The sequence below is a fragment of the Trichoplax adhaerens genome, genomic scaffold (assembly GCF_000150275.1).
Source record: "Trichoplax adhaerens TRIADscaffold_6 genomic scaffold, whole genome shotgun sequence".
NCBI classification, from domain to species: domain Eukaryota; kingdom Metazoa; phylum Placozoa; class Uniplacotomia; order Trichoplacea; family Trichoplacidae; genus Trichoplax; species Trichoplax adhaerens.
In genome coordinates, this window is record NW_002060948.1 from 4,448,336 (window position 1) to 4,473,667 (window position 25,332).

The 25,332-nt window shown below is 33.7% G+C and overlaps 5 protein-coding genes across 5 annotated transcripts; 3 read left to right on the top strand and 2 right to left on the bottom strand.

The window, feature by feature from the left end:
- Positions 1–116: 116 nt before the first annotated feature.
- TRIADDRAFT_57608 (uncharacterized protein) lies at positions 117–3,586 on the top strand (the record flags this gene model as incomplete). The annotated part of the gene is made up of 14 exons (XM_002113398.1): positions 117–167; positions 208–315; positions 409–498; positions 687–758; positions 870–967; positions 1,385–1,471; positions 1,588–1,637; positions 1,879–1,964; positions 2,096–2,183; positions 2,333–2,458; positions 2,652–2,731; positions 2,824–2,913; positions 3,188–3,303; positions 3,499–3,586. The coding sequence occupies 14 exons, from the start codon at positions 117–119 to the stop codon at positions 3,584–3,586; spliced, it is 1,230 nt and encodes a 409-aa protein (XP_002113434.1).
- Positions 3,587–4,860: 1,274 nt separating this feature from the next.
- TRIADDRAFT_26388 (uncharacterized protein) lies at positions 4,861–7,992 on the bottom strand (the record flags this gene model as incomplete). Its single annotated transcript, XM_002113779.1, has 11 exons — positions 4,861–5,052; positions 5,205–5,288; positions 5,393–5,575; positions 5,661–5,721; positions 5,835–5,980; positions 6,071–6,237; positions 6,346–6,449; positions 6,584–6,704; positions 6,877–6,925; positions 7,063–7,244; positions 7,692–7,992. 11 exons carry the CDS (start codon positions 7,990–7,992, stop codon positions 4,861–4,863), a joined length of 1,590 nt encoding a protein of 529 aa, XP_002113815.1.
- Positions 7,993–8,781: 789 nt separating this feature from the next.
- Positions 8,782–9,795, top strand: TRIADDRAFT_26603 (uncharacterized protein; the record flags this gene model as incomplete). Its single annotated transcript, XM_002113399.1, has 1 exon — positions 8,782–9,795. The coding sequence occupies one exon, from the start codon at positions 8,782–8,784 to the stop codon at positions 9,793–9,795; it is 1,014 nt and encodes a 337-aa protein (XP_002113435.1).
- Positions 9,796–12,366: 2,571 nt separating this feature from the next.
- TRIADDRAFT_16598 (uncharacterized protein) lies at positions 12,367–12,885 on the bottom strand (the record flags this gene model as incomplete). The annotated part of the gene is made up of 1 exon (XM_002113780.1): positions 12,367–12,885. A coding segment is annotated over one exon (519 nt), but the record flags the coding sequence as incomplete, so codon positions are not given.
- A 1,962-nt stretch (positions 12,886–14,847) lies between these two features.
- Positions 14,848–24,532, top strand: TRIADDRAFT_57612 (uncharacterized protein; the record flags this gene model as incomplete). The annotated part of the gene is made up of 39 exons (XM_002113400.1): positions 14,848–14,939; positions 16,673–16,752; positions 16,940–16,995; positions 17,106–17,170; positions 17,244–17,328; positions 17,443–17,495; positions 17,594–17,642; positions 17,730–17,941; positions 18,071–18,197; positions 18,329–18,404; positions 18,493–18,589; positions 18,665–18,726; positions 18,819–18,871; positions 19,139–19,233; positions 19,310–19,349; positions 19,416–19,492; positions 19,568–19,643; positions 19,747–19,821; positions 19,928–20,000; positions 20,086–20,132; positions 20,195–20,296; positions 20,376–20,445; positions 20,527–20,591; positions 21,248–21,304; positions 21,413–21,456; positions 21,521–21,646; positions 21,725–21,776; positions 21,858–22,016; positions 22,094–22,128; positions 22,198–22,232; positions 22,481–22,538; positions 22,643–22,702; positions 22,773–22,903; positions 22,998–23,082; positions 23,157–23,251; positions 23,390–23,497; positions 23,789–23,946; positions 24,027–24,199; positions 24,328–24,532. The coding sequence occupies 39 exons, from the start codon at positions 14,848–14,850 to the stop codon at positions 24,530–24,532; spliced, it is 3,408 nt and encodes a 1,135-aa protein (XP_002113436.1).
- Between the last annotated feature and the right edge of the window lie 800 nt (positions 24,533–25,332).

The window sequence follows — 25,332 nt, forward strand, 5'->3', positions numbered from 1 at the left end:
TATTTTGACTACTAGTCGAAATATATATTAATATCTTAAAAAGGATTACTGCATACAATAGCTGCTTCATTATCGTAAAATTTATTATTACTTGGCAATCACATTGTAATAGAAAGATGATAAAGAGGGCCCAGGAAGGAGGCGAATGGATAATGCTGACGGACCTGGTAGGTCATTTTGTTAATTTGTTATTGGGTTAAATTGAAGTTAATAAACCATTTATTGAAAGCAGCAGTGACGGATAAGCCAAAGGAACCAAGGAGAGCATCCAAACCTAAACCGAAGCCAGAATTAAAGGGGCCTGCCTCGAAAGTGGTAAAAGAGTTACTTAGCTGAATATTTATCATTATATTTACATTCAATATGGAATAAACTAACTTTATATTTGATGTAATGAAATATTCATAGGAACCTACACCTCAAGAAGGACAAGTTTCTTTAGAGGACTTCAATTTATTTAAAGTTATTGGTCGAGGAAGTTATGCTAAAGTTCTTATGGTAGTATATTTTTATCCTTGTTATTTATCACTAACTACTTTTAAGTACTAAAAAATTTACTAATTTGTGATAACCGTATTTTCTCTTTACTTCTAAACCTAATATTATGCACTATTTTGTGTTCTCTTTAGTTCTAATTTCTAATATTAAAATCTGACTTCACTGATATGAAACCATATTTCTTGTAGGTTCAATATAAGAAAACAAAAGCCATTTATGCTATGAAAGTTATTAAAAAAGAGATTATTAATGATGAGGAGGTAACATTCCCAACTGGAATCTAATGCGTAGTTTTTTCCTTCAGCGATGATATCCAATGTATGGTACGATTTAAGGTGTTCCATGTAATTTTCCAATAAATTATTTACTAGGATATTGATTGGGTACAAACTGAAAAGCACGTATTTGAGATTGCGTCAAATCATCCATTTTTAGTGGGATTGCATTCATGCTTTCAAACTAACAGCAGGTTATTAGAAAAAGTTACTTACGATAGATTTACTGTTCTATCAGGATAAAAAAAATTTTTCATATTCCACAATTATTTTAATTATTTGTGTTTAAGAATTTTTGAAACATCTATATTTACAAAATTCTTTTCTTTATATAAGTATATTCAATTTTTGTATTTCTCTGAATAAGCCTGTTTAAAAATTTAAGTGATAACACTAGTCCAATTTTATCATCTATGTTTATTTTTATAGTCCACTTAAAACGAAACAATTATAACCATTTATAGAAGCGTTAACATTATTTCGTATTCCTATCTAGTATTATATAGCATATAAGAATAATAGTGAAAACTATGTCACAATTCATAATGCGTATGTGGGTACGGAATTAAATTTGGTAATGATATACTGACGTACTTCTGGTGAAATTTCAGATTATTTTTCATTATTGAATTCGTAAATGGTGGTGATCTAATGTACCATATGCAACGTCAAAGAAGATTACCTGAAGATCATGCTAGGTAGTAATTTAGATGTTATAAACATAATAATTTGTTTAATTCAGAAATACACAAAGCTACAATTTGAAAATTTATAGTAACATTATCGTTTTATCTCGTGCCTTGGATCTATAAAGGTTTTATGCGGGTGAAATTTGCTTGGGATTACATTTCTTGCACGCTAGAGGTTAGACAAATAAACATCTTAGCTTGATAAATTTAACAAGAAACTCATTTATAGATAAAGGATCTAAGTTATAGTAGTAATACAAAATGTTCACATAGGCAAAGCTGTTGACAGGATATTTATTTTTTATACAATAATGTGGTCTAATGTTAATAATTTCAACTTTATTTATATGTTATAAACCTTCTATGAAATTTATGTAACGGAGAGGTATCTTTAAAATTCATTTCTAATCACAAAGGTATCATTTATCGAGATTTGAAATTGGATAATGTATTACTTGACTCTACTGGTCATATAAAATTAACCGACTATGGAATGTGTAAGGTAACGCGAATTAATCTTCTGAACTCTAAAATTCTGTAATAAGATCTATTTGCTATCACATTTAGAAGATTACTAGCTCGTATGAAGTTTTATACTGATATTATTACTTCAATTTAATTCAATCCTTTTAGGAAGGCCTTGGGCCGGGCGATACTACAGGTACATTTTGTGGTACGCCAAATTATATTGCGCCAGAAATATTAAGAGGCCAAGATTACTGTAAGTAAATTTAATAGTACACTGTATATAATAAATATTCCTACTATAGAGTTTGCTTGACCCTTGTCTCCAAAATTAGTCATGTACCGGTCATTACGATATGTATAAATAAATCAAAACGAAAGTATAATTTAGGAATATTTTTGCAGCCTATTCTGTGGATTGGTGGGCTTTAGGAGTACTTATGTTTGAAATGTTGGCTGGAAGATCCCCATTTGATGTCGCTGGTAATCCAGATGCGGAGCAAAGTAACTCGGAAGATTATTTGTTTCAAGGTGAATACTAATTCTAACATTACCGAAAAATATCATTAAGTGATAAAGAGATTTAGTGGATCTGTATACCAGAAATACACACAGCTTAATATAAATCAAAGAGTTCTTGAGACTAACAAGACTTCCATACTATGTAAATTATAATTATGAACCTATAGCACATTAAAACGATTTTTTCTGCTTTAAATTTTAGTCATCCTCGAAAAGACAATCCGCATTCCTAGATCTTTATCGGTCAAGGCGGCATCTGTTTTGAAAGGATTTTTAAATAAGGTAAAATTGACGTCTTCAAATTAATTTCTAATCATATATTTCAATGAACCCCAGCACATGTGAAAACGTTTAAGAACTTTCTATATGTCTAGGCGCATGAAGAAAGATTAGGTTGCCATCCAGAAACAGGATTTACTGATATCCAGTCTCATGTTTTCTTCCGCCAAATTGATTGGGAAGAGGTAATATTATTAATACCATTCTACGAACGGCAGCCTCGAATTTTGTCTTATAAAGCTGACTCACTTAATCATGCAATCTGAAAACAATATATGTATATGATTAAGTCCTTAATACCTCAAATAGGTGTTTTAAGCAACTTTTAGTATTATATCAACTGTTAAATTTGTGATATTAGCTTTACCTTATAGATTATTTCAGAAGCATCGGTAATTCTTATATAAGTACACCAGAATTAAATTTTAACCATCTATTATTGTATTTGTATTTGACTAGCTTGAAGCCCGTCAAATTCCTCCTCCTTATATCCCTCAAGTCGAAAATTTCCAGGATCTGTCACATTTCGATCCACAATTTACAAGTGAACCCACCGATTTTACTCCGGATGATCCGTTAGTAACTTATACTAGTTTTAAACTTTGTATAAATATACCAGTATATGTTGCAGCCATATTCTACAGTAGTATATAGATAATTATCGCGATAGACATTCAGTTAAATTCTAATGCTTGAGTTAGAATTCGTTCATTTTAATTCATTAAAATATTTGAATGCTACTCTTTAATGCTTTGTTTCTGTTTTGTCAGATTTATCCTGGAGAAAATTGATCAGTCTGAATTTGATGGGTTCGAGTACGTTAATCCTCTTCTTATGTCCGAAGAGGATGCGGTGTAAATAATTAGTTAACCTTAATAATAATGCGATACATGAGACGTGAAGGGCGGATATCTTTAATCTACGTTAGATTTTCGAAAGTATTACATATCCCGTTTAAGTATGTTGGACTCATTTTAAGGGTGACTTTCATAAAAGGTCATTAAAATTATCAATGACTGTACTCTTACAACAAAATTTAGATTATAAGATATTCGGCCATTCACTAGTATAGTGTTAATTAATCCAATTTCATTCCATACCAAATTGGGAATACTTTCAACTTATACTGTAAGTATTCATTGGGGCTCAAGCATTTACTAAGAATAACGTTTAGGTCTTTTACTTCTACATTTAATTTTCAAACGCGTATTGTTATTTTAAAATCTAAATGGGCAAATGAATGACTTCAGATTGAAATCGAAGTTGTATTTTGGTTAATGTGTATCATATAGAACCTAATTTTAGTTTTGTGATATTTTATTTAAAATTGTCTCGCAAATAATCGCATTTTTTAAACAAATAAGGCCCGTTACAGATTTTCTGTGTTAAATTTTATTTGGTGTAGGATTTATTGTTTGAATGATAGTCATCCAGAATTCTTATATAGCTCCATTATACACCTAGGCGTATACATACCTGTAACTTTTTCAAAAATTTTATCGAAGCTGATTTTACTTTGGAATCTTTTTAAATAATTCTTGGATGCAATATATGGAATACAGCTAAAAAAATTCAATATGGTATTGGTATACAGATAGGACCACAATAAAATTCAGTTATCGAGTAAATGTTACAGAAGGACAATGTTTCATTAAAAAATTTGCTCTCAAAATTGGATTGAAAGGTGGTCATCATTATTCATTTACGTATGCAATGTTATTGTATTACATCTGAGCCAAATAATCCACTACATAATTTTTTAAAGCATTCAATAATAGCAAAATAAGACTCTTGCCACTCAATTTAATCCCTATACCACCATTTATACATATGGGATAAAAAATCGTAGCAGCCAAGTGCTGCGATAACTATGAGAACATAGACAATGGAAGAACCAGGAACGGAATCCTTCGACTTAGATTTTGCCTTAACCTTTTCGGACTGAGTTGAGTTCTAGCGTGTATAATTTATACGATTAATTTACTGTAGAATAGCCGTATGATATCAGCACTAGAACGCTATTTCGCTAGGATTAGAGATAAAAATTATTTAGCTATATTTAAAGTAGCCTATGTAGATTAGCGAATATGAACAGTCTGAACTATCTAACTTTTCCAATTACAATAAAATTATCACAATATACATATATTACTTACTGTACTGTTGGCATCTTTTGCAGCAAATTCTTTCGAAGTAAGCGATAGGCGTGGCATATTTACAAGTGTTTCACGAACTACCCTCCCCATTAAGTAATGCTTTCCAGTTTCTATAATATCCACCTCGACCGTTTTGCCTAGTAGATCCATATCCATAGGAACTAACACCTGAAGGTTATAAATTATGAAGTAATGAATACTATTTTTCGAATTTTAAGACTTTTAATGAATAAAGTACTACATCCGTGGAATTGGAATAAAATAGTTAAAATGTTTAACTTAGACAGATTACATAGAGGTAATGAAATGCGTAAACTTACTTGATCATAAAATTTATTATGACCGACGAAATGATTACCATCGTGAGATAATTCCGTTATTAGAATTCTTTGTCTCTCTCCTAGCTGCAAATTTAATAGAAAAAAACGCACATATTGGTGTCATTCGAAAATATCCGTAATAGCTTTATATTTTGTGTCTGAAATAAATGAATAACATCCAATGAAACCTTGTGATCGTACGGACGGTAAGACTTGAATAACTGCGTTAATTCACGAGACCTATTCTTGACTTCTTCCGTCGGTATACGTTTCATTTTTGCTGCGGGTGTACCAGGTCGGGGATAAAATTGATTGATAAATACACTTGGAAACTTGTGACGTTCAATCAAACGTAAGGTTTTCGCAAAATCCTAAAACGTAATAAAAGGTAACTTCATTAGAAAAAGAATGCATAACATGAAAATTTGCATCCAAATGTATAAACTAAAAGCCTACATCTTTCTCTTCAGTCGGAAATCCACAAATTATGTCAGTTGCAATAGTAATACCAGGTACTCTACATTAATGTAAACAGGATAATTATTAATCTTATAGTCATTGAGTATTGATATAAAAACGGTATCGTAATATAATGTGTAGCAAATATAAATCTATGGTGGGAGGCCTTACTTGTCACTTAAATAATTCACAACCTTCTCAAAATCAGTAACAGTATATTCCCGACGCATATCGTATAGAACTTTGTCCGACCCTGCTTGGACAGGTACGTGAAGGAATGAGTATACACGAGGATGAGATAATATCTTAGCCATTTCCTGTGAAATAGAAATGTGAGCGTAGAAGCTTAGCTAATCAATTAACCGAAGGATGCAGATATACTGTACAAATTACGTCGATAATATTACTTCTAGATGTTCAAGGATATAGGGTGGATTGGTCATTCCAATTCTTAACATAGCACCGTCAGGTATGACTTTGACCAACTGCCATAGTAAATCCGGTAACGAGACGCCGATATCAATTCCATAAGCGCCTGTATCTTCGCTAGTTATCCATATTTCAGCAACTCCTTCTGCAATTTTAGAGCGATGTTTTATGAGAATGTAGCTATTGACAATGTTATAACTAAAACAATAGCTCATTGGTCTTCCTAAAATTTGCTTAGTTAATTCTACGCTACCATTGAAGGCAGTTTTTGCTCTTTCGACTATATCCTCGATGGGATAGCTTCCCAAATCTCCCCTTGCATGTTTTGTCTTGCAATAAGTGCATGCATTAAGGCATCTGTAAATTTGATCAGGAGTAATATCCTAAGAAATGATTTTATGATCTTATACGATAATTATTGCACCATATTAATGCGAGCAGATGATTCGATGTTTCTTTAAATTTCACGTAAATGAAGGTATCTTACTTACCCTGTATTTATAGCAATGATCTCTACCAGTGGATTTTTTCGAATTTTAGGTAGATTCAAAGGTGCACCACCCAATTTTTTTCCATTCTTTCTTTTCTGTCCAAATAATCTAACTGAATGCCCTATTCGATGAAAAGTAATATCAATGGGATTTGAGATATAATATTATGAAATTATCATTGACGATCTGTTAAGTCAATATAAATCAATCATTTCGAAATGATTTCTAGATTGTCCTATTCAATGCCATTACAGACGCAGGAAGTAAAATTAATGAAGATAAATATACAGTACCTTTCAATGTTTCTTCAACTACTTCAACTACGCGGTCAATTTGTTGAACCTAATTTGGTTATGGTCAGTTACACGTATGTCAATGTAAAAATCTTTTAAGGTACTGCATACGTTATTAGTAAAAGGTATAATAGGTTTGCGTAGCAAAGAAATTGTCGTATACAAATTCAAATAGTGCATGTTTACCCCTACTACACTTATACCATCCATTAAGGGGTGCCTTTTTTGACCTTGAGGAACACAACCGGCCAAAACCAGATACTTTTTTAACTCCTTCGCCTTACGAATATCATTATAAAAGCTGTCTTCAGCTGGATTTTTGACAGCGCAGCTATTCAACAACCATAAATCAGCTTCTTCTGGTATTTCTGCGTACGAATATTTCAATAATACCATGCAAGTGCAAACGAAAGTGGTAAACATCAGACAACGTTAGCAAGGAGAAGATTAATATTTGGAAGATATCAATTACCCTCAGAATCAAGATTACAAGAAGTGATATTGTACGTACTGTACTTCTACTGTATTTAACGAGAAGGAACTACGTAGATGCAAGATGCTCCTTGGCACCTCGTTCATCACTATAAGATACAAAATTGACAGCAAACTTCCCTATCGATTTGGTACGTCAGTGAATTATACATCTACTATCTATTCAATGTGTAATATTTGCTAACTAAACAAGTAAACATTAGAATATGTACTTCGGAATATTAGTGCTATACATATGTTTATACGCGTAGATTATAGTACGTACGCGTATTCTAGTTTATCGATATGACCTCAGCATGCATACAACTATCTCAATATCCTACCAGTGATTTTATATCCATAACTGCTCAATTGACCGGCCATATATTCACCATCAGATTTGTTATGTGAACATCCCCAAGTACGGATGTAGATACCTTGTGTTCCAGGGATGATACTGTCTCCAACAGCTTTTTCATCCACCTCAACATTGGAATCGCTCTTACCTTGCCGTTTAGATGGACGCGATCGCAATTTCACATTATTTCTTGATATTTTTGATCTTACATCAACAGAATACGATTCCTCTTTGGAGATTAAATCTTCGATATCTTCTACTGCGTTCCTTTGGCTATCTACGGACATTTTAAGTGAAGTTTTGCCCTAAGTAATTTACATGTTATGCAGTCCACTTGTTCCAAAATGTGGAAAAGAATGCCGAAAGGAATTCGCTGCAGTAGTTTGCCTTGAGCTTCGGTGCAGCGGAAGAGATTGTAACCGACAGTACAGAGAGCAAGCTGGTTGGCCAGATACCGCTACAATTGCTACAGTACAGTACATTCATTGTGCACAGTGGTCAAATGCTACAGTACCGTACAGTTTAATGCGTTGTACTGTACACTGTACACTGTACTGTATGTCTGTACCCTCCATCTGTACACTGCGCGAATAGAATTTCCTATCCACTAGTGGTACGGTATACAGTACTGTAAACCACTGCTACAGGGGCGTGGCAAGCCCTCTACAATGGTTGAAAGACGTTCAGCGTTGCCTTAAATATGTCTTTCAATTGTGAAGAAATGGACTTTAAATTTGGCTCGAATTCCATGTAGACAGATCTGTACAACCTTGAGCAATTGGCTCTTGATATTTTGATTACTTTTTATCGTACTATTGAATAATTCTATTTCTTTCAAGCTTCTAATACAAACTATCAGTCGCTGTTCCACGTACGGTCGCTCCAACCATTTTACAAGTCAAGTCGTAATGCCGGTCTACAGTACTGTACTGTACTGTACTGTATACTGTACAGTACAGTATATAGACTCTACAGTGTACTGTACTGTATAGTATACTGTACTGTATGTACTGTTTTGTTGATTAAGGTTAATTAATTCTAACAAGCGATAAGAACAATTCTACCATAGTAGTATGATGGCGAACCAGGAAAGCGTTGAGGATAGCTTAGGAAAATTATATTTATCCCAAGAAGGTGATGATAACTCAAAGTCGACGAAGGAGGACAATCTTGAATCTATTGCCCAATTGATTAAGTCGAAAGAATGTAAAAATATCATTGTTATGACTGGAGCTGGCTTATCAACTGCAGCTGGTATTCCCGATTTTCGATCACCTGATATTGGATTATTTACCAAAGTGATGCAAAAATATCAAGTGACAAGCCCGGAATTGGTGTTTAGTATCGATTATTTTCACGAAAATCCATCTGTATTTTATGAAATGTCTCGTGGAATGACTGAAACAGATTATAAACCTACCATAGCTCATTATTTCTTAAAGTTATTAGCTGATAAGAATTTACTCTTGCGACATTATACACAAAATGTTGATGGATTAGATTTAGCAGCCGGTTTATCCGAAGATAAAGTGGTCACCGCTCATGGTACTATGTACACCGCACATTGTACAACTTCGGAATGCCATACCAAGTATACTTTGGAATGGTTGAAACAACAATTATTAAAAACTCCAGATATTACCGTACCACGTTGTGATAAATGTCAGGGCGTAATAAAGCCCGATGTTGTCCTTTATGGTGAACAGCTGCCAAATAAATTCTTTACTATGCGATCTGCTGATTTCCCAAATTGTGACTTACTGATTATAATGGGAACTTCGTTGAAAGTCGAACCGTTTGCATCGTTAGTTGAACACGTTCCAGAGCATGCTCCACGCTTGTTGATCAATTTAGAAGAAACTGGCCAAGATCATGGTATGTTTAGTCGATCACCTAGTCAAATTGGTGGAATGGTTAAGCACCTTCTTGGATGGAATTCCAATCGGAAAGATATATTTTGGAAAGGAAGTTGTGATGATGGTTGCTTGAAACTTGCAGATTTACTTGGTTGGAAGCAGGAGTTGTTAAAGTTGAAAGAAGACCAACAAAAGAAACCAAGCCAAGATACTCTACCGAACGTTAAATTGTAATCGTATTTCGTATATAATACAACATCGTACTTTCCTTGGTCGTGATTTATTTCACTGTATTGCTTTAATCTTATTATTGCATATACAGTAAATATGAGATTTAAATCATGCACGCACAGTGAGAACTAATGCCAGTTGCGTTAAATTGAAACAGTAGACTGAAATACTAGTAGGATTTTATTTTTAAGTTGATTGAATAGATTTTATTACCTATTGCATCATATAGAACTATACATTCAAGTTTGGGTTACATCAACCGCGTCTAAATAAGTTTTCCTAACGTCTGCAAAAGGAACTTGAATAAAATCTCAGATTAATTCATCAATGGCACCTCTAGATAGAATATTCGTACATACTAATGAAAGAGAAATACTGCATTTAAATGCGGTATTGATTATAGGCGTATATTATTATTATTACTTTACAGGTGATTTTTATACTGATTTCTTATATCTTAGAAATAGTAATTTTACCATCTGCTATTATATATCTAATACTGTGATACAGTATAATGTATGAATAACGATATCGGCTACATGTATGATATTTGTATCAACTATAGATTTTATGTTTCCATTTGATTTATTACGTTATCAATTATAATAAATGTACCTGCTATAAATGTAACTAATACAGTACGTATTTGTTACTGTATTTATAAAAGCTTAAAATGACACTTTTGCATTTGAATATCTACTATTGTAATGATGTCATCTTGCAAATATTAATAGACTAAAATGAGATCAATAAATTCTTGAAAAATTTACAAACTTTTATATTCAAGTAAAAATTAGATGGTTTTAATCAATCACAACTGAACGGAATACATTTCGTGTAAACTTAGCACGCAAGCATTGAACAGTTACCGCAAACTATTCCAGTTGAAGTGTAAGCAATTATTCGCATATGTAATTCTTTAGTTAGATTGGCATGATTTTAAAGTGTAAAAATAACTTACTAAAAATTATTTGAGGAAGCAATCTGACTTAGTTAATCCTGTTTGTATAGACAGCCGATACTTTGGCCATACAAAAATTGAGGCATACTTAGCTGTAGTCTCGCATCTAGTACCTACACATATGCAATTATAGTTAAGTAACATTCATTTCTAAGACGAGAATTATTTACAGTTTAGCGAAATGAACCCCATTCACAATATTGCAAGACACCATAGCGACCGGTGTATAAAAAATTGTAACTTCTTAACATCAATTATTGAAATATGGTATAATTATGCCCGTATCCTGCTAATTTTTAAGAATGAATGATAACATGTTTATATAGCGCTTTCCATCTTGTATGAATGTTGTAATTTAACAGATCATTGCACTATCGGAATTACCAAGTATCCTGAAGTATTAAATCATTGAAAATCACCTCCAATACAAAGTAGAATTACGCTTATAAAACATAACAATGTTTGCATTTAGGTCGACCACATGTTACAATCTGTGTGACAAATTATCACGATAAGCTTATTCGAAATGACAATAGTAAAAGATCTTGATTTTGTTTTAATTTATCATTTATGAAAAAGCATGCTTATAATATAGCCTTTCAGCGAATTTAGTGACAGGTGAATATATTTTCGTTACAATATAATGATAATACTTTGAATCTTTTTCTTCAGGTTCACAGCTGGTTATACTATCTAGCAAAGATTTACCGTTATGTTAGATATATGTATCTTTAAGACAGCTGTGCGTACACTGACTGGCGTTCAAGCTTTTCACATCAAAGCGTTACTTATAACCAATTAAGTTAGCTATGCTATTACAAGTACATTACTTGTGTCCTATCCTTAATAACAATCATAATCCAGAAAGACGTTTTACAGTAAAAATGAAGCATATTAAATACTCAACATCGATCAGTTTTTCTTAAATTAGTAGTTGGCCACAGTACAATAACTCATATTTGTGTAAGCACAACGAGAGCTCAATATTGATTTACATATTTCTTATGTTGATAGTTGCTCCTTAAAGAAGACAAGCAATAAGATAGCAATCTATTCTTGTGTTTACAAAATCTTACACCGTTTTTTGGCACAATATTAGAAATTCATTCGATAAGTAGTGATGAATATACAGTACCGCAAAATAAAATCATCTTCCATATAGATTAAAAAGGATTGCATAAAAATGAGCTCCTACTATTACAAGCTGACAAAATTTTAAGCGATTACGTTCAATTACGGGAAGTTGAGAATAATGAATATCTAGGTGTGGAATCAGTTTTAATTTTGATTTCATATAAGTGTAACGTAGTTATAAATCTCTGATCTTGAATCCACATTATATCTATTTTTTTTAAATATCAAGAGCACTAAGTTCTTGAAGTAGCTGCGTGAAAGATTTCTGCAATAACCACATCGCAGCTCCTAACAAGGGGCTAAATTGATTTAGTAAGCAAGAATACAATTAACACTCGTTACAGTGACAGTAAAAATACTTTGCAAGACTGTTATTGGTCTTGATCTTTCTTTAATGTTTTTTCTCGTTTTACTTTTTCTAAAAGGGACACAGCCATTTTCTCTGCTTCAGCATCTTTACGAATAATTGCATCCTGACGATGTTGTTCTAAGAATAGTTGTAATTGTTTATGAGGCCCGTTTTTGCGTGCAGTGTCAGTAATCTCTTTATGCAATGCGACGATTCGATTATTGTTGTCTTCTTTTCTTTTCCTAATGATCTCTCCGCCTACAGTGGCTATGAAATAATGTATAATTACACCGACTAGAGATATTCCACATAGCCACAAAACTACAATGTAATTTTTCGTTTTGAATATTTTTGGAGGCTTAGCATAGGATTGTTGGCTATTATACCCTTGGAAATTGTTACGCCAGTAATGGGGTGGATAAGAGGTGATGTAATGATCAGGCGTACTATGCAACTTAAAATCATAATCTTTACGAGTCGTTGGATCAAGCAGAGTGGTATATGCTTCATTTAACTTTACGAAAGTATCATGTTTTACTTTATCACGTGGATGCCAATCCGGATGGCAATCCCTAGATTTCTTAAAATAAGCCGCTTTGATTTGTTCCTGATTGGCAAATTCAGAGATTCCTAATAGCTCGTAATGAGACTGCCGGTAAACCAAAGAAGAACGTAAATATCGAATGCAGACATACGAGATGGTATTACAGAGATGCCCTTTCAGTTGATATAAACTGGGCTGAAAGTATACGCCAAGTGTCCTTCGAGAGATACGTGTATTTACATTATTTATGAGATTTGGCAATCGAAGAAGCATATTGATTGTTTCTGCCTATTAAATGTGTCATTGCACCTTATATTACATGGACAGTCGTAGTTATTGGTATGAATTATCGCCTAATTGCCTATCTTTGTTGAAGGAAAGTGATTTGGAGAATTTACTCTATGAAATTGTAGAGTATCAGATTATGTTCTAATGCAAAGTATACCAAAGTTCAAAATTCTTCATTGGCTGATCTTTCTCTATAGTATCGCATATCAATCTATCAATCATGAATAAGAATATATTTTCAATTCATTGACAGCAGGTATACTCGTATGAGAGTATTCTACAATCATACCATGCAAAATACGATTCTTCATTCCTACCTTAATATCCTAATATTTTAATCATGCTCTAGGTCATTGTTGGAAGTAATTCTAGGTAATACGGTCATTTCCTCGCAAGTATACGATTGCAATGATACTAGAGAGCAAAATTCTCCCAGGTCGTCTTGATCTTTCCACCAAATGCTTGGTGATAACGTTGTCGGAAAGGACCGGCTTAGGCCGCCGTCAGGATGTTCATTTAACCTCAAGGAAGTGCTATGACTGACTAATGACTATGCAGTAGTATGTTGTCGCGAACACTCTGCACGTCATAATGCAATTACAAGAAATTAGTATTCAGCGAATGTTTCTATCTGTCAGGAGGCCTAAATCAGCACTTCAGCCACTACCCACTGTCTACTGTATAGATGAACCGGTCCGAACCGGATCGTTCTCAGGTCTAGTCGTCTAGGTACAGTACTGTACAGTAAACCTCTATGGTCCACCGTACCGTCACAGTACCGTGGTGACAGTGACTGACTGTACTGTACTGTAGACTGTACTGTACAGTGCAGTACAGTACTGTACAGTCCAATAAAGTGTACTGTACAGTACTGTATTTTACTGTACATTGTGCATGAGCGTACAGTTTACAGTACTTTACATTGTACATGAGCGTTACCCTGTGTACAGTACAGTGTACAGTACTTTACATTGTGCACAAGCGTACTGTACATTGTACAGTATACAGTACAGTACTGTACAGTACAGTACACATTTGTTACAAGCTGTTGTACTGTACAGTACAGTACTGTACAATACAACTTGGTCTGGTACTGGATCAAAGTGAGTGAGTACAGTACTGTACACTGTACAGTACTGTAGTTGTCAGCCAATCCCTACAAGAATTTTCTCTTTAAAAATAAAGTCACTGAGTAGCACAGTTAAACAGTTAGCATCTGGCTAGCAAATAATGATGAAATCCAAGCAGTGACATACTGCGCTGGTGATTGTTTGGTAAGGTCTGTACCAGAGATTTTCATTTATACCTACTGTATTTAGTATACTAAATCTAGTACAGCACCAGCAAGGACTACAAATATGACGGGAAGAAGTCCTGACACTGGCCATAGTCACCATACTGTACACTGTACAGTACACTGTACTGTACGTACTGTACTGTGGGCTGAAACATACTGTACTGTAGGCTGAAACATACAGTACTGTACGTACTGCAGTACTGAAGCTACTGTACTGTACTGTGCAGTACTGTATACAGTACAAGAGCATAGTGAGGCTGAAGGATACAGTACTGTACTGTACATAGCATATACACTCATTGTACAGTAAGGCTGAAGCGATTACTGTGGAATAATATTCTGCGCCTTACGTCACATTAAGTCAAGTCAAGCATAGTGGTCATCCTGACATTTTGCTCAATTTTACCTTGGTCTTCAAGTCTCTTTTCCTATCTATGACACAAGGAATCCACCATAATTGATTATAGGACTTTCAAGCCGACATGGGCAATCAATTGTCTAGTTTGGCACCATCCCAGATACTTTCTGTCGATCACTATCTATCCGACCTACCGCAATATCATTATGAAAAAAGGTAACATTAGACAAATCGCAATGGTGGTCATTCTTGATGGCTATACAGTAATCTCGACTGACTAATAGTACAAGCTAGACAAACAGGGCTAAAATAGATTACTTCTGTGAATAAATCGGATGCAATCAATAGCAAGTGCCAGTCAAGTGTTGTATTGATATAAATCTATAAAATAGAAGTTAGAAATTGTCTGATAGAGGTAATCTTCAGCTAGGTATTCTATCCGTCTACTCATTGATTTAGTCAAAAACAGATTCCGAAGCCACTTTGGTATCGTCTACTACGAGTATATCAATGTTATATATATATATATATATATATATACTGTAGTTATAAAAGACGAATAACACGATCTACTGTACAACTTGGTATCACATTCGTTCTGTATACTTAAATACAATTGAACATAAAGCTTTAGTTTAATGTCCAGTAACGTCTTAATTTCAAGAAATACCCGTCTGAATACGTTGATGTAATTGAGACATTCGCTTTTATCGACGTGGTATGTCTTAAAATCAGTAGGATTGGAAACTTGTATTTATCAATAGCTAAGAATTAGACAGTAAGAATAACTGATATTAACATTGGTGTGTTATACCGTATCTAGTTTTGCTTGACTAATTCTACTGCTATTTTGATATACAATCAACTACAGTGTTAGAGTGTATCAGTGTTACTGTCTTTACTTTCGTTGTTGTGACTCAAATCAAACTACAAATTGTACTATTTCTTCATAATCACTCGTATATTGACAGTAACCAATCTGAAATTGTACAAGTATGTAATGATCCTTGCTCTTAATTACGGCTTATCGCAATATCACGTGCAGCATTGCTGATTTGATTGCCGTACAATTCCGATACTCCTCTAATGAATGAATATAGTCGTAAAGCATGGTATACCTACTGCATAATTATCGCTTACTAAAATACGCAACAGCAGAAGTGATTCTGTATCTGTTACATTGATCAGATATCCCTTATTAAAATAATATATTAGAGAAGTACGATGCATTCATTTACAGATTATGTTGTATGTATTGGATACAGTATCTATGGCTGTAAAATAAACCCAAGTTTTATCGACATTTAAAATAACTAAACTGTTGTATGTTTTTGGATTTACTTGACTTTTACTTATAGCTTGGGCAGCACTAGATTCTTCAAGGTGGCTAAAGCAAGATATAAGTAAGTGGGCTACATTCCTGCATCCCTCTTTAAACGGCTAACGTTATGACTGTATACAAGTGTAGAATACTGCACATAGATAGCTTATTTGTATAGCTTGACTCAGAAGATGATCCATAGGATAATTTTAAACATAAACCATTAGTATATTTCGTTATTATAATATCGCTATGTGTAACGTTAAATATACATGTAATACCAAGTTCGATTTTTTTAATTTGATTTCAATCTAGTTTTTGTCACTAACTATATTAGAGCTAGTATTACTTGAGTAGAGTATGATGTTATGCCAATGTAAGACTGTTTCCAAGATACCTAATTACTTAAGTTAGGCTTGTTATTCCATGTGGAAAGTTAATGATAATCTTTGACAATGAAGCTAATTCCCCGAAAGATAATTAGAGCTATGTTAAATATTGATAAAATTTATTCGCCTCGATGACATATCGAGATATCTTGGAAATTAACTGATACTGAGCTAGGTATGTATGATTTTATTATTGCGACTATATATCAGTAATAGCTCTTTTCATTTTATAAACAAAGGGGTGGCCTCACGGTAGTAAAAGTCTTTGCTTTACCGGATGCTCAACTACCCATGAAGTTTTTTCAAGATAAAGTGCACGGTATGAATGAGTAATATCACTTGATGCTATATTTCAAATTAGACCAGTCGTGAAGCAACTTTCTCATATCGTATGATAGAATAAGTATTAAAACTGTTTCGTGATCTAATCTGACTGCTATTATGCAAGATGATAAATACATTTTGCATTAAGTAATAATATATTTACTATGGAAACTACCTTATAGAAACTCGAGGAAAATTAAATGGTTGTGCTAGTCTCTTGCCGTTCCAACGAACTATGGTAAATTGAAAAATTTGTTTACTTATAATTGTAGAATATCTGTTTCCGATTTCGTATGATAATATTATGGTTCACATTAGACCTGGATTTTATTTATAATCTTTTTTTAGATATCAGACAGAGCTGCATTCCTGATCAGGCAATATATGAAATATACGCTTTACGATAGAATAAGGTATACCAAAATGCGAAATTTTAAATAGTAAAGTTTCTTAATTTACTTATTCGCACCCTTATCGTTATCTCAGTACCAGGCCATTCTTAAGCGATATTGAAAAGAAATGGATAGCTTTTCAACTGTTAACAGCAGTTAAACAAATGCACAGCAGGAATGTAAGCCAATTTATGTTCAATTACCCTATAACTCATATTTTGTTAAATACAGTTTTAAATAGGTGTTGTTATCATCCATTCAGATAACTTTAATTTTAAAATCTTACCACTCAGATTCAGCATGGTGACATCAAAACTGAAAATGTTATGGTTACTAGTTGGAATTGGTACTAACGCAAAATAAAACCTTCATTATTATTACTAGTTGTCTGCAAAGTAAGTACTTAGGTATACAAGCTTAACAATCTTGGTTTACTTGTTGTAGGGTTATGCTAACTGATTTTGCCTGTTATAAGCCAGTATATCTCCCCGAGGTAAGCTACTAGTAAATAGTAAATTTACTTTATATCCATTATTTATATCGACATTTTAAAGTCTTACACACTTTTTCTGCCTCTTAGGATAATCCTGCAGACTTTTCATACTTTTTCGATACTTCAAGAAGAAGAAGTTGCTACATCGCATGTGAAAGATTTCTGGACAGCACTTTATTTGCTAGATTAGCAGAAAATTCACAATCTGCTGGTACGGAAGCTGCCAGCAAGGCAAACACAGTGACGGAGACCATGGATTATAATAAACTAACAGCTGCTATGGACATCTTTTCCGTTGGGTAAGTAAATTTATAATTCAACGGTTATAAAATTTTTTTAAAGAAATTTATACATCATATTTTATATATCATAACATTAACTCCAACAGAAGAAATTATAACTAATTGTATGGCAATTTCTTTCAATAGCTGTGTTTTAGCTGAATTGTTCACGGAAGGTCATCAGTTATTCGATCTATCTCAATTACTAGCATACAGGCAGGGTGAATGTTTACCAGAAGATGTCTTATCCAAAATAGACGATAGATCGATTCAGGTATAATATTGTTACATAAAGACGGTTAGACACTGATACGCGTATACCACCTTTATATTTTATTGTTATGATGACGATATGTTGGTATACATAATGAGATAATATACTACATTTATAAATTAATATTTCAGGAACTGATATTACATATGATCCAGAAAGATCCCATGAAGCGTTACTCTGCTGAGGAGTATCTAAATAAATGGAGAGGTCTATCATCAGTTCAATTATAATTATCAATAAAACTGAGAAAATTTGCTATTGGAACAAGGTTTAACATGCTAAAAATGTTTTTTAGGTCATTCCTTTCCGGATGTATTTTATGATTTTCTGTATTATTATATGGAATCCTATGGGCAAAGACCTTTCCTAACTTCCGACGAAAAAATTGCAAAGTATGTTCTCGCTTGTATGTATCATGTACTTGCAAACAATATGGTAAAAATATTATTATACGATGTTACCTATAGGCTTAAGGAGGATATGAATCGCATAATTAAAGAGCTAACTTCCACGGATAATTATATTAATGGTTTGTCCGATCGTTGCTATGACGTAACATAATTAATATATGTACTCTGATCCAGATCCAGTAACGATATTATGACATTTCATTCCCGACAGAATTTTTAGTACTCATTCTTCCTCTACTAACATCCTGTATCCGAGATTTGCAGGTAATATACTGCTGCTAGAAGTATATTGTAAGGATTCGATTGAAAATCTAAATGCTACTATGATTTATGACTCTCTGTTAGTATTTAAATTCAAAACTGAATGCTATCGAAATGATTCAACTCCTGGCCCAATATGTATCTGATGAAGTAGTACTGGATCGGCTAGTTCCATATCTGGTAGCGTAATTCATGCTGTAACATTAACCTTGAATTGTAGAATAAATAATAATTTTAAGTAACATAGAATATAATGATCTTTACTTTCAGGTGGAGTTGCTTACCGATTCACAGCCACGAGCTAAAGCCGCCGCTATTAGAACTCTTACTAAATGCTTAAGCAATGTTAAATATGTCCCTAAAAGGTAATTTTTAATAATTCGTTAGACTAAAGATTTATATTAATCTAAATTCAAATTCTATCTTTGATATTATTTTTAGTGATGTTAATATTTTCTTGGAATATATTTTACACAGCCTGGTAAGTGTTCCGATATTGATCTGTAAATCGTCTACCATACATGTATAAATGAAATTTACCTTGTAGGCTACGAACGACAAAGATGTATTTGTAAGAGTTGCTTACGCAGAAAATATCGCCAAATTAGCGGAAACTGCTCTCAGGTAGTGGTGATTGAATTGCCCAAAAGTTTATGGGGCACTCACTAACTTTACATTGATTTTATTCTTCACTTCTAGATTCCTAGAAGTTTCTCATATGAAGCAGTATTCTGACGAAAGCATCTTTGTGAAAGACTCTACCTTAAACTTTCAGGTTGATATAGTTACAGCAGTAAATGCTTATGTGATAAAATTTCTTGCAAATACGCTATGTTGTAAGTAGGCTAAGTTGGATAAAATCTATTTGATTTTATTAGACAAGCTACGATATCGAGTTGCAAGCACTTCAGGACTTAATCCAAAAGAAAACGGTTCTGTTGTTAAGTGACACTGTAAGAGAAGCATGCTTAGCTAGATGTCCATACGGTTCTATATATAGTTAAAATAATACGCAAGCGAATTAACGTTAGTTTCATCGGTTAATATTGTCTACGATAGGAAAATGTTGTCAAAAGAGCAATTCTCGAAAATGGCATTTCAAAATTGTGTTTATTTTTCGGAAGACAGAAAGGTCTATAAGCTCACTCTATTAAACGGCCGATTTCTGTATTAACCTAAATTGACTACATATAATTACTTGCTTTTCTCTTTATCAGCAAGCGATGTTTTATTGTCCCATATGATAACGTTTCTGAACGACAAGGTAATGTTCATTTGCAAAGCACCGTTGTATTTTTAAATTAATCAATTATAATTTCCTATTAGTCGGATTGGCAGATGCGAGGAACATTTTACGATAGCATAATTGGTGTCGCGGGGTATGTAGGCTGGCAAAGTCTTTCCATGCTAAGACCATTACTCCAACAGGTATTGTCATGATTGCTATCGATGTACTAACATATGGCTAAATGTAACGCTGCACTATATAACGGGGTTCCAATTGTAGGGGCTTAGTGATCCTGAGGAATTCGTGATATGCAAGGCACTTGAAGCATTGACAGATGTAGTCAATTTAAGTAGGGATTAACACATGATTTAAAAGATAAATTTTATTGTCGCTAGTTGTCTCATGCTATTTTGTTCATGATCGGTTACAGGGCTACTTGATGGTAATGTAGTAGATGATGTAACCAAAGAAGTAATTCCTTTTCTGTATCATCCTGTAAGTGTGAATGAAGATACCGAATTAATTAACTACATGCCGTTTTATCAACTGCACAATGCTTTTTATATAATTCATTGCTAAATCGTAACGAATTTCTTAATTAAACATTGTACATGTAGAATAATTGGATTCGCCACCGCGTGGTCGGTTATATTTTGGCACTAGCGAAAATTTATAGCTTATCTGACTTGCATTGTAAACTCATACCACTTTTGCAACCTTATCTTAAAAGCCCAATTATTCAAATAGATGATGAGGCAAGCATTCTGGCAGAAACAGCTGTTATGCTTTTCGGATGTAATATAAGCAAGCTCCTTTTGTGTGCCCTTATTAGGTCATTTTGTTAAGTCTACTTAAAGCACCGCTGAATAGACCTGTTTATGATTATGTTATTAAATTGGCTACCATTAATTCTATTATTGAAAGGTATATATTATGACAGCCATTAATGCTATACAATTACGATTCTTGTACGAATGGGGTGGTAATACTACTAAATGTGCCTTAACTTTACAGTTTAGAAAAGCGGAAAGGAGATCCTAATCGAATTGCAAATTATGATGGAGATACGATGCAATCTGTAAATTAATCATAAATGGAGTAGTTAATTATGCCAACGTTGTAAAAGATCTTTTATCTGTCTAATGCTTTAGATGTTTCGAAAGCTTGTATCTTTAGGCTTTAAGGTGGAAGATGAAGAAAAATTATTGGTAAGCCATTTTCTATTAGATTGTTGTTATTAAGGGCGCTCCAATTTATGGATTACTCTTTGATTGTTTAACAGAACAAAAGTTAAATATTTTCCACTTTATTTTTAGTGTATGAAGGAAATCTTGCTACGAATCCATCATGCAAAATCGAGGTAGGTATAGATATCTACCTCTTGTTATTTAAGTAAGATAACGTTCATATTTGCTGTTGAATAGCATGGATACCTCACATACCAGTGAATATGGATCACCAGAACATCTAGAATTAATCGCTTTAACTAAAACGAAATCTCGCTCTTTAAATTTGTCACCGGCTGTGGAAATTTCGAATGAGGATTCAAAGTAATGATATACTTCTTTATCCCTATGTATATTATATGTTTATATTACGTCTTTAATATTTGTAATCTTTCGTACAAGGAAGAGCAGTCGTCGCAAGTCGTCAGCAGATGTTGGAAATTCTAATACTATGGTATAATTTCTATTAGTGATATCGCTATGAGCGTGTACGTATTCACACTGATGATGGTTAAAATAAAATTAATTATTACAGAATGCTGAATGGAAGCATATGTTTGGATCTACTCAGAAGATTGATCATCTACCTTCTAAAAAGAATTCCAGTAAATCGCTATTGAGTAATTTACCAAGTGAACAGATTAAATCTTCCTCCGATAGAAAAGGCAGTATTAGTGAAAAGCAATCCCAACTGGTTAACAGCATAATCATTGCTTTTTTACTTTATAAAGCTATAATTTAACTTCTAATCAGTTCTTCTTAATAAATTAGCGTTCTGCGAAGAATTCTACCTCGTCTTTAGCTGCGTAAGTCGATATTTAGAATATTTTCTTATACTGAGAGTAGCACTTGCCTCACTATTCTTTACTATGCAGCGACCGCGGATTGCAAAAGTATGGATCAAAAAAAGGTTATAATCTGTATAGCCCTAAAGTAGCATTAGATACTAGAGCAACTAGTTGTTTCGAAAATTGATTGTACGGAAACCTCTGATATGTTGTTAAATTACATGGAAAAATTAGGTATAAATACTTGCAAAGCCGAAGTTTCTCAACTTTTTATGAAAAAAATTGAAAGACACGCTCTTGGTAGGAAATATTATGGCTTTATTGGCGTTTTGAACCTCTTAGTAATGTTATATTGTCTATACTGTTATAGGACTAAAAGCTAAACAAGTTGGAATCGTAGATTGGGAGAAAGTACCAACTCCAGCGGGGTAACATTCTACTATGATATGTGGCTGCCCTATTTTGTACAATTTTTTACTGATACCGGTGGATCATTTATGCTTATTTGCTACGTCTTGTGTCTTGACTACAGATGGAAGCCAAAGGGAGAGTTGATAGCCCATATCCGAGAACATCGCGGAGCTATTACAAAGTATTATAGTTGATATTGTCTATTTTTATTTGGTTGTTATGTAAGCTAAAGTATCGATTTCATGTTGCAGAATTGCAACATCGGAAGATTCTAAATTGTTTGCGTCTGGTTCGAGCGACGGCACCGTAAAGCTATGGGAAGCAAAACGGATGGAGGGTCGGACTACTATGTTAAAAGCTAATGTAACGTATGCTTTTCAAGGTAAGAAGATATTGAAAGCCCTAAGCTGAACTCTAACGCAATCGTATTGATGCTATTGTTAGTAAATAATCATTAACATGATTCATGCTCACAGGTTCGCGTGTTACTAGTGTGGAATTTTGCCAGCAATCGTCAGCGCTGGCGTGTGCAACTGATAATGGAGTGCTTAGGATTGTTAGGTATTATTTTCTAGAGATAATCTTTGTAAGTCTAATGCCCACTTAAGTCTTCTAAAGATATTCTTCTACGATAGACTTGGAGAAGGCTCAACACAACCAACTGTAACGAATACCATTACACTGGATCCTAAAGAGGGTTCCATCATAGACTTGCAATATTTCGATTCGGGTAATTGCAACGACTAGTAAATGTATCTAAAACATTCATCATAAATTAAGCACATATACCACCGTAATGGCATAGTATTATTAGGCAAGAAGTACAGTAATATTAATAAATTTTGCCTTCATTTTAAAATTAAAATAGGTTCTCAAGCTGTCCTTTCCTACGTTACTACCCACGGCTGCATTTGTGGTTGGGACTCGAGAATGCCTCATCGAATGGCATGGAAGCTACAGAATGATCTTAAAAATGGTGCCTATTTTTCATGCTTAAGACGTTAAGAAAGCATAAATAACTTACTTGATCCGTAATTTTTATCATTTCATTATGTTTATAATTAGGATTGTCGACTGCGTATACTATTGACAGGCTCCAATGCTGGCTAGCGGTTGGATCTAGTACTGGTGCTCATGTTTGTTGGGATTTAAGATTTCAAATACCCATCGCTACTATAAAGCACCCATCAGGCACGAAATTATTTTATGGCCTTTCAAAACTCGATAATTAATTTTAAATATTATAATATCATTCTTTGTGTTGCAGGTGCGTGTGTGAAATGTTTAACTCCGAATCCTAAGGAGCAGTCATGGGTAGTATCTTCGATGCAGGGAAATAACGAAGTTTCCATGTGGGATGTCGAAACAGGTGCCAGAAGAAAGATGCTGTGGGCTAGTTCCGCTCCTCCGATGTCAACTACGCAGGTATTATCTCAGATTCGGAAATATGTATGAGATATGCTATGATAGAAAGTATGTTTTCTAAATGGTTGAACACTTTACAGAGTTCACCTGAAAGCGTATTAGCTGTATACCCTGGACCTCCTGATGACCGCTTTATTTTAACCGCTGGTACTGATCGCCGAATTAGATATTGGGATACTGAAAGTTGTGGATCATCCTATGTTGTGGTTGGCTCAGCAACAGAAACAACTGATTCATCAGAGTTTCAATATCGGTTGGTAGTACCTTTCTAACATTACTATGTTGCTGTATCCTTATGTTATTATGTGGACCGACTATATACTTGTAAATGCAAGCATAAAACTGCATCTGTAATTATTTATTATCTGTATTTATAAATAGAAGCCGTGCAATCGATGGTACTGAAGTAATTATCGAAAAGGAGATTAAGCGAAAAGAAAACACTCAAGAAGATGCGCCACGCCGCGGTCCGGAGGCCCCATTTATTGGGCATCACGATACTATCAATCAACTGACCGTAGTGAAAGGTCTTCAAGGACTAATGATTAGTGGGGCTCAAGATGGCGTAATCAAAGTTTGGGTGTAAAATATCTTGCTTATAAGTATTGATAATATTGTGAGAGCTAGTGGCAAAATTTATAACAAAGAAAGCTTTCCTTATATTAATAACCTCAAAGTAAAGTAATAATAGTAAAAAAACCTAATGAAGAATTTTCCTATATTTCTTGTACAGTGTGCATGACCGTCAATCAGCTGTTATAAGTTATATAGTATTTCAGCACGATAGCATACTAAGCAGTAGAGTGCAGGAATTGGGTATTTCTGCTCAATTTTAATAAGATGGATTGGCCTTGGTCATGAACTGATTGTGATTGATATTGTCTTAACATATTTTGGATTTGTAGCATAAAGTCTACTATTGTTTTATACTTCCCACATAAATTATGTCGAAATGATACTCCAATGCAGAAATCTTCCTTCAGCTGAGTTCAGCATGTGCTAGAATTAAATCAGTTAGTTATCGAATCTGCTATATCTTTCGGAAGCGAATTAGAAACAGTTTTATTATTTATATTGAAAAATACTATAATTATAACTGTAACTGCTTGCTTTTAGCGTAACGATTTTCATGATAAAACTTCAAGAATGAAAATAAAGGTTTATATGATTCTCTATCAGCACAATCGCATCATTTACGACGTGTGATTCGTAGTTTAATGTAATCAAGTCGAATTGAATCTATTTTATGTCAGAGAATGTTCAAATTTCGACTCCATTATATCTGTATTTGACTTTTAGTACATGCATGAACATACTTTTTCGTAATTCAAGGTGGTAAATGCCATCAAAAGGAGTCGACTACTTTATAGACCAGCGATCATAGAA